The sequence below is a fragment of the Nicotiana attenuata genome, unplaced genomic scaffold (assembly GCF_001879085.1).
Source record: "Nicotiana attenuata strain UT unplaced genomic scaffold, NIATTr2, whole genome shotgun sequence".
Lineage (NCBI taxonomy): Eukaryota > Viridiplantae > Streptophyta > Magnoliopsida > Solanales > Solanaceae > Nicotiana > Nicotiana attenuata.
Window position 1 is genome coordinate 1,058,827 of NW_017670306.1, and position 11,676 is coordinate 1,070,502.

The 11,676-nt window shown below is 37.7% G+C and overlaps 1 protein-coding gene across 1 annotated transcript; it reads left to right on the top strand.

Annotated features, from left to right (window-relative positions):
- Positions 1-229: 229 nt before the first annotated feature.
- On the top strand, positions 230-9,500 carry LOC109237563 (enhancer of polycomb-like protein 1). The gene is made up of 13 exons (XM_019403884.1): positions 230-462; positions 639-863; positions 1,128-1,257; positions 1,341-1,443; positions 3,740-3,863; positions 5,171-5,236; positions 6,089-6,127; positions 6,582-6,662; positions 6,781-6,828; positions 7,529-7,579; positions 7,697-7,765; positions 8,304-8,546; positions 8,724-9,500. Exons 2-13 carry the CDS (start codon positions 714-716, stop codon positions 8,970-8,972), a joined length of 1,353 nt encoding a protein of 450 aa, XP_019259429.1. The 5' UTR covers positions 230-462; positions 639-713; the 3' UTR covers positions 8,973-9,500.
- Positions 9,501-11,676: the final 2,176 nt, after the last annotated feature.

Below are 11,676 nucleotides of genomic sequence, written 5' to 3' on the forward strand. Positions count from 1 at the left end.
GTACCCAAAGACCAGTAAGTAAAAAAATGGCAAACTATCATTCAATCTTTTTACAACTTTTGTTGAAAAACACTCACGTCACCAATAAATTTTAAATTGCAATATTTTTACATTAAAATATTTCCACCAAAAAGAGAAAAAACAAGTCCAACTTAAACTAGAATTCAAACAATTACTCTCATTGGTTGATTCATACAATAATTGCAACTTAGGACCAGCCACATGAACGCATACATTTATGACCGAAACTATACGGGTTCGGAGTTAACCCGAACAACTCCCAAATTCCCTCTCTTCTCAAAAACCCCCATTTAAATTGCCCTAATTAAGCCCCCGGAATTAACTAACTCTCCATTCTTCTCCGGCAGTTCACCGGTATAGAAACCCTCGGCCACCCCCCGCCGGAAAACCATTCGCTGCTCGTTCCAAACGAAAATCCTTCACCTTGTGGAGAACCAAAAGGTAAAGAAAAAATCGACCGTTATTGTTGTCAATCGAAACGGTCACTGAGTCGACTCGGATAACTCGGACGAGTCGTACTATGCTGAATCACTGAAACCTTAACTGAACTCATAGTGTTTTATTTTGTTCAATATTGATGAGTTTGTAGCTTACTTTGTTTTGCTTCTTTTAAAAAGGTTGGAAGCTGAGCTGAAACTTGATAAAGAGTAGAAAAGAGAGAATTTTTGTGTGGAGAATGAGCTGAGTTGAGAATGAGTAGACTCTCATTTAGGCCGCGTCCACTTGACATTCACAAGAAGTTGCCAATTTTAAAATCTATCAAGGATTTTGAGGATGATGATGGCCAGACTAATACGCGAAACCTTATTCTTCGTCTCGCTGCTGAAGCCACAGAAAATGAGGTTTTTGAGCTTAATTCTTGTAGTTTTATGCTTCATTGCCTGAATATTTGATTGGATGGATTATATTTATTGTAAATTTGCATGCATGAATTTTTCATAATTAAGTGTTCAGTTTAACTAACTCTTACTAACATTTTATATTTTAAGAGCTTTAAGTTCTACTTAGGCAATCTGGTGACTTAAAAAGTAATTGCAGGTAATTGTATTTAATAGCATTGATTTACTTTGTCAAGCTTATTATGTTGGAAATAACTTATTGTTTAGGTACCACAAACTTCTAACAAGAAGTTGGCTCCTGAAATACCTACTCCTGAGTCTGTGATTGTGGATACATATGAAAGAGATTATTCTCCCACTTTTGCTCAGCCGACGTCATATATACATGCTAGAGGAGGTATGTGTGCAGTGTACTGGAGGTACACTCGTATTATCATCTGAGTTGCTAGTAAATTGTGATACTTTGTTAATTTACTGTAGCCCGAGCTGAGATTGGAGAATTTGTTGAGTATGATCTTGACAATGAGGATGAAGATTGGCTTCAAGAGTTCAACAGAGAAAGAAAGGTTCTTGCAGCTGAAAAGTAAAGATTTTAAACCATGCTTCTGTGTACCTATTCTATTGCATTTATACACATATGCGCACATGTAAATCGCTTTCTTCAAGACATGTGCCATCTGTTTCTTCCTTATGGTTGGTTCATCCTTTATTTTTTGTTTCAATTGAGTGCGAATTCTGCTCTGTTTGATCTTGTCATGTCTCCTGCCACCGCAAGTTGGATATGTTTTCATTCATGGACAGTAAGTAAAAATGGTACTTGTGAGCATTCGTTGGAAGATCAAAAGTAAGACATGCTAAAATCTACCTCAGGATAATGGATGCTTTCTTTGGAATATACATCATAGCTGTAATTCATAAGCACGCATCATGCGATGGCCAATGCACCAGAGAGCTTAGCTAATCTAACGCTCCAGGTATAAGGAAGAGAGAATAAGGTGGGCAGAAGCCATTTTGTGGTCATAGCACAGTGCCTTAAGCCATACACTTAACTAATTAGCTAAACCATAAAGGGATTAGGGACAGCCCATGCTTATAGTGAAAGAAAACCACCAAGTGAAGGATAAGCTCAAATTAGGTGTTTCACAAAGAGGGTCTTTATAAATAAAATTCATTTTCGTTGTTTTATAAGTAATATTCATTTTCTTTCACTATACCTTGACTGTGCAAACTGACATTACCTTTGAAGTGCTCCAAGCAAATCTTGTGGCATCTTGACCAGGCTCTGGAGAGACAAAGCCAGCAAGGCCATTTATGACATTGGGGCTGTGATGGTGGATTTGATGTTCAAGTTAAAACTTATAAACCTGGGGCTCTTCTCAGACCTTCCTTGACCTTCCATTGATATTATGAGCCAGTGTTTTGGAGAGCGAGAAGCGGAAAAAAGCGAGGAGGCCTTGCTTCACCGAAGCGAGAAGCGAGAAGCGCGAAGCGAAGCGCACACTTTTTTCATGTGAAGCGCAATTTAACACATAAATAAAAAAGATTAAATAGGCGTAGATAAATGACCAAGAACTCAATAAAAATAACATATTAAGCAAATGTTGCACTTTTGTGCTACTGCCAATTGCAACTCCATACGCCCAAGCTGGATCTTTTTTTTTGGCTTGATGCCATTGAATATTAAGATTGAACTTACTACAATCAACAACCAAAAAAAACAAAACAAAAAAAAAACAACAGAACTGTAAAACAGTGAACAGTGAACAGAGAATAGAGAAAAACAGCAGAAATTTAGAAAAACAAAGCACAATCATAAATTAGAAAACAGGGCTGAACAGAGAAATAAGTTCTGAAAAAATAGAAAAGAAGAAGAGAATAGAGGAGAGGAGTCGAACAGCCTTAACCAAAAAAGGAGTCGAACAGTGAAGAACAGAAACTTTTAAGAAAACAACAGAGCACAAACATTAAATAGGGCAGAACAGAGAAATAAAAACTGAAAAAAATAGAAAAGAAGAAGAGAAAAAGGAGTTGAACAGTGAACAAGCAGAGAAAATCAGAAGAGGAAGAGAAGAGAAGAAAGAACAGAAGGAGAAGAAGAGAAGAAGAGAAACTTACTCGAACTCGAAGAGCAGAAGAGAAGTCGTCAAGGTGTAGTCGTCGCTTGCAGCAGAGAAGTAGTGTGCGTATGTGTATTTGCAATTCTTTTGTTAAAAAACCCTAGGCTGCTGCTGGACATCGCTAAAGCGAGCTTTTCTGCACTTTTTTCATCGCCTCGCTTCTCGCTTTTTAGGGTGAAGCGTGCGCTTATTTACCTGAGTCACGCTTTAGGGCAGAAAAGCGCAGGTCCATCGCCTCGCCTCGCTTCTGCGCTTTAAGCAAGAAGCGTGCGCTTTTAATAACACTGTTATGAGCCGGATTTCATTTTTTTGTCTGTTAGTTCTATTGTGACATGTTGGTTGCCACATGGAACACACTGCTTCCTTTTGTGCTGAAGTTGCAAGAGTTGTATGGCATTACCTTTCATCCTAGACGCATCAAACATATACACCGACTTTCCTTCTGGTATATCCTTCCCGTACCATAAGCTAAGTACCGGACCTAATTTTTCTTCTTAGAGCTAGCATGTCTGTTGCTCTCCGGCTCAGTGGCACTTCCTTTTCCTTCTTCCTCAAGTTGCTTTCAGTCCCTTTAATCATTCTCATCTTTATTCTGTATTTAGCTTCAGGTTTCTGATGCTTTCATCCCTGGAAAGATTGTAAATTGTCTATGCTCTATGCATTTCATTCTGTTCTTTTCCATTTCAATATTATATGCCTTATTCATGACTTGAATTTTGTTTATTGATCTTAGTCAATGAATCACTTTGTTTCCTGATACAGGTTGGAGACAATCCTGTACAAACTAGAAGTTTTAGATCACAAGGCTCGAGAAAGAGCAGGAGTTATAGCAACTACTCTTGGCTCTCCAGTTCCTGTGCTTCTAAGTTTTGATGCTGCTGTTGAGGTGAAAACTAACTCTTCTTGTGAGTCCATTAATTTTGCAGGTTTGACTTTGGCGTGTTGCTTTGTTATTTAAAGAGTCTACTTTGGAGTTTCTGATATTGTTTGCTCTAATAAGAACTTCATATGTTTCTAGTTATGTGTGGACCTACTGTGGAATTCATGTTCATTGTTTTAGCTAACTCCTATACTAATTTGCATGACTGTTGCAAGCTACTTAAAAGTTAAAAAAATCTTCCATCATTATACGAGCAACTAGAGCCGTATCCTGCTATTTTAAATCCGTTTAGCTTTTGCATTCTCTTCTTGAATAAGTGATTTGGAAAAAATACACGGGGGTGTTTTCCAATGGTCCTCATGATTAATGTATTTCTAATGTGCAATAACATCTCCCTCTGCCTGCTCTTTATTCTTTATTTCTTTTTATTTACATCCTTTTAAAGAAAGTTTTACGAAAGTTGATGGCCTTAGGATGCACTGAGATTATTAGACATGTAGCAGGATCAACTGGCGGAGGAGAAGTTTTGTGTAGCTTTTGTCTTTGACATCAAAGCAGGATTTCAATTAGCTCAAAGAGTTTCATTTCTTAAATGTAACAGTTACATGGACTCTTTTCTCTATTTGTTGTATTTATTTCTTGTTAAATTTATGAGAAAATTAATATTTGTTGCCCAGAAAGTAGCTATATTTCGAAGTCTGCATTAATGATCTGTGCCTATTAACACCTATTAGTGTCGACTTATGAAAGCTGGGAATAATTTTTTTTTAATGAATAAGAAAGCTGGGATCATTCATCATTATGGATTTAAGCTTTTGATTTCATTTAGATCATTATAGTTGGACTATGCTGGTTAGTCTCCTCCATTGTGATTAAAAATGATGTCTCCTATTTGTCAAAACTTTTTGGTACTGGAGATCTAGTGAGTGGTGACCAATGATATTGACATGTAAAGTAAAATACTTAAATGTTTAAGATCAGATATCATGTTCTAGTATATATTTATCTGTTCGGCAGAAACAGGTGAAACTTCTTTGATATTCAATAATTGATATTTCACTGAAAATGTGTAAGTTCTGCAATTTATGTTGATTTATAACATATGTGGATTCTGTATCTTCGTTGCTGATCTTGGAAAATATGTTTGTTTCTTCAGTATCAACAACATAACTTGTACATGATTTTTTCTGCTTTTGGATCTTAGCTGTTATGAATTATTTCCATTGTGAGATTATTTTGCTTCTCTGATATACTGCAGTCTAGTTTTCTTACTTATTCATCTTTTGTCTCCTTCTTTTTGTTGAGAAATTCAGGCCTTGCAATCTTTATCCATTAAATATGGGGTATTCCAGTCTATTTATACTTACTGGAAGGATAAGGTATGCATTTCTCACCACTTTACAGTTGTAAAATTTTGGCGAACACAATGTTCATCAAAAGAAAAATCTTTTTTATATGCACAAAGTCTGATATATGCAAAAAGTTCGTATTCTAATTAATAAGCATGTTTGCCTGTTACTCTCTTACAGATTATTTTTCTTGTAAGACTGAGGTTATTCTTAATATTAGCTGCTTCAGTCTATAGGTGCTAAATCCTAAATGTGCCCTTTTATGGGGCAAAAGTTTGAATGATGGGTGGGATGCCTGCACCTATTTTATTTGATGTTTGTTAGCAGATGTCATGTGACTTCTGATGAGGAACTTGTTCAAGGTTGTGGAATTGCTGATTTTGACAGAAGACTATGTTGCTGGATCTGTAGTCATAAAGAATCTGAGTCTTTCATTTACACCTTGTGGCCTTGTTCTTTTGTCCTGTAATCTGAATAAGTTTGTGTTTTTCTTAATTGGAAAATAGTTTGAGGATGTATTATGAGCAACCCATCGTATGCGTTCCATAGGTTTGTGTTTTCCAGGATAAAGAGATTAATTGGAAATGGATTTGAGAATGGGTTAAAAGCATCCTGTTGCATGTCAGCAAATGTTTATGCGGAGTCAAACATGAAAATTTGTCCTCCAACTTGTATGTTCTAGTCTTTAATCAGAAATTCTGGATCACACTGATTGATTTTGATATTTGCTATTCAATATGAAAGTTCCAAATTCTTGACTACTAGTGCCTTTGGTGTTTACTTTTTATCAGCATTAATGGTGTCCATTTATATGTGGTTTTAAAGATGAATCCTCATGCATCCTTCTTTTTTTATTGGGAATCTCTGTTTCGTTTCTATCAGCGGGAGCGGTGGCAGAAGCCTGTTCTTCGACGTTTGCAGGTCAGTTCAACTTTCTGAATTTGTTAACCACATATAAGCGACTTTAAATTAATGTTGCACTTGTTACTATATAGTACTTGGCACAATTTATTTGCGTTTGTTAACCTCATCTATGGGGAGGATTGTACAGTGAACCTCTGTCTGCTTCTTTATTCTATTTTTTGAAATATTTCCGCCTTTACAGCCCTGTTTGACTGATACTTTCAGCAACAATTCTTAAATTCTGCCTCGGGCGAACAATGATTACTAGTTTTGCCCATACAATGAAAAATTGTGCAGTTCTTATCTTTATTGTAGCATAGTGAAATTTTGAACTTGTTTGAAGAAAAAGCAAAATGAATATTTGAACTTAGTGAAAGAAACATCATTATGAAGATTTGATGTTCTTTGATGTGACTTCATTTGCTGCTGTTGATTATCTACTGACTAGTGTTGATTGCTGTCATGATTTCAGCCTCCTCCACCAGTTAACGACACGAATCCATATAATGTATTTAGGCCAAGGGAGAAGGCCCACAGACTTCATACAAGGAGGGTATGCCATCTATGACTATGTCCCAATCTTGTTGTGTCAAATTTTCGATGTTGACAATGTGATTCTCATGGCAGTTTGTGTTAATGGAGAATTTGTGGCTTCCTTTTTTCCTTAACAGATGCAAAGGAGGGAAAACAACGCGCAGTCATTTGAAAAGCTTCGCCAGGTGAAGTCAAGGACAATTTTAGCTTTTTTTCTTTTCTTGATGTGACCTCTTAATTGACCTGTGTATTGGCCATGGCGATCCTCTCATGTCATATCTTGCTTATCATCATCCCCAGCCCAGCTGCATCCAGAATCATAAGCTTTTTTGCCACCAGATGATACCACCCTCATTTCTTTCATTCCGATCTAACAGCATTGCATTAGGTTTGGCATGAATTGCTGAAACCATGCCAATTTATTGCAGTTTTTGTATCTCTATTTGCCCATTAATGAATCTAGAGACATCTTGTCTAAGATGATGGTGACTGTTCATACTACCATTTGTTCTTGCCAACAGTCTAGTGCTCACATCATTCCTTACTGAAGGAGTATTGTATCACCCTTTCTTGTTCGCTTAATAGAACCTTTTCTTATGTAGAATTACATTGTGATAGTTTAGTACCTAATAATAATGATCTAAGAAACTAACAGCTGTTCCGTAACATGATTTTTTGTGTGGAGGATAATGTACTTGGTTTTTTTCTCTTTTTTTTTTGGGGGGTGGGGGGTGGGGGGTGGGGGGCGGGGGATAAACTGCATTTTGAAAGCTTAACTGACTATAGACGAATGGATGCTATATGTGATTTGGTCTTTTCCAATAAAATGTCCCATAGGATAAAATGTCCCATAGGATATCCATTATATCGTCTCACATTATCCAGGTTAGGCGCAATCTTGACCAAGCAAAGTTCATCCTTGAGGCTCTCATCAAGGTTTGTCTTTCTTAACAATTGCTATACTTCACGAACAAGTTACTGACCCATGCAAATTGATTCCTTATGATCTGCATAGTAAGCAGCATTCATATTCCTTGATGTTATTGTGTGCAGAGAGAGGAGAAGAAGCGAGAGGTTATTGAAAGTGAGATTAGTCTCCAGAGACTTCAAATGAAACACAAGGTATGCAGGGATGGTTACTATTTTCTTTATTTGTCATGATTTTACCCTAGTATACTTACCAGCAGTAATGAGAACATCATTTAATAATTTTGTATTTTGTTTCTTATTATGTCTAAACTGGAAACAGATTGAATGTATCTGCTCTATGCTTTATTATGATTGCATTTTAAGTTTGATGAATTGAGGCTTTATTAGAATCTTACATGTAGCTGTGGATAAATCTGTAACTGCTGTTCTGAAAAGAAATTCAGCTGCCTATCAAAAGTTGGTTTTGCCGAATGGAGTGGCACTAGTTTCTTTCTTTGAAAAAAAAAGAGAAGGAAAAACTGATATGTTGGAGTGGAAATAGCTCTTTACTGCAGTAGATCACTTAAATTTGGAGGTTCCTTATCTGTGTCTCGTTTAGTCATATTACGATATCATTAAACCTTTTCCAGTAGCAAATGTAACTGGTTATCCTCCTCAGGGCTTTATGGTTTGAGGTTATTCATGTTGAATGTTACTTTGAATTAATAAACGTAACTTTCTTGAATTTCAGAATGAAAGTGATCTTTTTGGGGATACCTTGGCTCTATCTGAATTTCCTTCCTTCCCAAGTAAGGTTGTTTCAAGTGAGGACGAATTTGTCGATTCTGATGATCCTGCTATTAGCCGTCCGCATGGTCGTCATATAGCACAAAATATAACCTTCCCCGACTCCAAGCCGGTGATAGCTTCTCCTGGAATCATGAGGCGAGAGTTCAAGCGAAGGCACGTGCCGGTTGGATGGCTGCGTAAATTGGTGGTTACCTGCGTTCCTAAGTTGCTTCCTTTAGTACCTTGTCTTACTCTATAGTAACACGTGTTTTCATATGTTACATTTGTATTACTTTGCATGTGAGTTGAAATCTATTTAAACTGAATCCACTCGTTAACAGTAATCTTGTGACTAAACTTCTGCATTAATTGGGTTATGTAGGATCCGAACGAGCCACCTTTGCTATTCACAAAACCTCTGGACCCAGACAAATTGTCAGCTGCAGGTATTATACCTCCAGGTTCTCCATCACCAAATGGCCTACACGCACGCACATTTAACTTTCGTGGAAGGATGGGGCGAGGTGGCCGTATCGTGTTTGATAGATGGAATCCACTTAGCCATACACCAATTGAGTGCGGTGATACTCTATATGTTCCACCAAAGGCCCGACATTCTGCACATCAATGATGTAATCAGCCTTCATGAACTTGTGTCTCAATCCCCTTAAAACTTATATATGCATATGATATTCGCAAGGATGATGCTAAAGATAGAAGGGGAAATTTTGAGCCAGTGATAATCGAAGAACCGAGACCTGTTTATGGACTTTGAAAAGGCAAGAAAATATTTACAGATGTGCTGGAGGCAAATGCCATAGAATGCTTAGAGCAACGTTTGCTGTGGTGGTTTGCCTGCTTGATTTTGCAGCTGCAGGTTCAGGGTGTACCAATTTTTCTTTTTCTTTCTTGTTTCTTACATAGTTAAGAAATGAAAGCATCTCTTTGCTCAATTGTACAAATATTTCCAATTTAAGACGAGGGAAGAAAAAGAGGAAAAAGAATCATCCTTCCCGTCTTTGTAGAGTGTTCTTTAAATATTGGTGACGATTATTTGAAGTACATGCCCACGTAGATAATGTATGCTTTGTTGTAAATGGAGGATGAATTCAGACAGGTTTAGCCATTCATTGTTAAAATTGGCCAGTTTATTTTCTCATCATATTGCAAGTTTTACTTTATTATTGGATCATAGTAGTTTAACGTGAAAAATGACGGTATCTCTCTTTGTGGGGTTGTTGCAAAAGTAGTATTCCAAATGCAAGACTGTAAAGAGCAACTGAATCTTGTGAATATTTGTATTGATAGCTTTGACCATATTTACCCGAAGTAGCAAAGCAGTGATAGTATGAGCCATAAAAGTATGCTCCATGTAAAATACATTAGTGATAACATGCTCCATGTAAAATGAAGTCTGTGTCAAACTGAAATTTGATTTTTGTAAATGTACTTTACAACAACATACCCAGTATATTTTCACATATGGGGTCTGCTAAACAGTGGGAATTAGTATATAAGCCGTAATAGTTAGAGGAGCAAAGCAGCAAACATTACTCGCCAAAATGACAAATTTGAAATTAACAAAACTTATTTTGCAAGATTCTTATCCCAAAAGAGTAGGAAGTCATATATTAGCCAACATACTATTTTCTTTAGAATCATTTTAGGGTGAGAGCTAGTGCATAGAGAAAGGAAAACAAAGAATCTGGTGAGAACAATACCTTCTACTTGTAGCTCGCGAACCAATGTATCCCTTTTGGGGTGCGTTTAATATGATGAAAGTTATTATTCTATAAAAGTATTTTTCATGAAGAAGTCATTTTCTATGTTTGGTTGATAGAATTATCATTGAATTGAGGAAAATAACTTCCTTTTCTCATAGAAGAAAGTCATTTTCCTTCATATACTATCTAGACTTTAAGCTTCATATTACTTGTTTCAACTAACACCTAAATATTTTTATTTATCTCTAGTACTAAAATAATTCATAAAATATTATGAACATGCTGTACAGGGTCAAATTTGACCCTCAGCATCTCTACGCCAGTGGGTACGCCCAGTGAGTGTACGCCGACTAACGTAGCGGGCGCGACTCGGACGTGGGGACAAAAGCGACATCGTTTAGGACTCAGTGTCTTCATTAGGGAGACGTTACCTGTCTTTGTAACTTTTTGATTCTTTCGAGGAAGGTCTCTTTCACATTGTAAAAGGGGGATTCTGATCTAATACAACTCTCTCATTTTTCTGGCTTTCTCTCTCTATCTCTACCTCAAACGAACATATCTTACTAAGTTCATATTATCACTTTGCAATACTAGATCTACAACAATAATATCATCTTCGCATCTCTAGGTTTATTATATTTGATTACGATTTACCCTTTTCTTACTTTTGATTGTTTTCTAGCTTACAAAGTATATTGTTAACTTTTGAGCTAAACAATTTGGCGCCGTCTATGGGGATTTCGAGAATCAAAACCATAATATCCACCTAGAGATCAACCAACTACCACTCTCTACACCACACAAAAATAGAAAATGGCCGAAAATAACACAAGATCGAAAGCTATATTGGGTGTCACTACCAATCTCCTTGGCCCTCTCAACGAGGCCAGTGACGATGGCATCCTGAATGCAACCCCTAGCATCACACCGGGTGCAGAGATCTCACCTTCCCCATCCGAAGGTCTGACGATCTTGCACGAAAAAGGAGCTTCCACATCTGCGGCTACGGAAGCACCCTCAGCGGTCAAGGAGCTACTGGAAAGATGGCTAACAAGCACTCTAAATGGCTTGGTTGAGAGGTCACCACAAAGTAACATCGGGTGTACACCAACGGTGGGTACCACTGCTGCCGTGGGTAAACCGGAAGTTGCACTAGCGAATAACAAACCCATCGAGACACAGACCAACGATAGCACGCTAACAGCCATCCTAAAGAAGATGGAAGAAATGGAAAATGAAAACAAGGCGCTCCGCGGTCAGATGAAGGAACATCAGGAGAGGGTCGACAAGATCCCCGGTGCTCCCAAGTTGCTACCAAAACGCGACGTGGGAAGGTTCGTTGAACAACCATACACTGAAGAAGCTGCCCCTCACTCCACCCCAAAAACCTTCAAGATGCCACCCTACTTGAGGGTATATGACGGAACCACAGATCCCGAGGATCATCTGATCCACTACGTCACCGCTGTGAACGGGCAACGACCTATCGAAAGAACATGTACCGTCGGTACTGCTAAAAAAGTTTGGCGAGACGTTGACAGGAGGGGCCTTAACATGGTACTCTCAGCTACCAGCTAAGGCAATATCAACGTTCGAGGAAATGGCGGATAA

Coding starts and splice junctions, on each gene's coding strand:
- LOC109237563 (XM_019403884.1), top strand. CDS start 714: ATGAGTAGACTCTCATTTAGGCCGCGTCCACTTGACATTCACAAGAAG. Junction 1,444..3,739: donor AAGGTTCTTGCAGCTGAAAA/GTAAAGATTTTA, acceptor TTCCTGATACAG/GTTGGAGACAATCCTGTACA. Junction 7,766..8,303: donor GACTTCAAATGAAACACAAG/GTATGCAGGGAT, acceptor CTTGAATTTCAG/AATGAAAGTGATCTTTTTGG.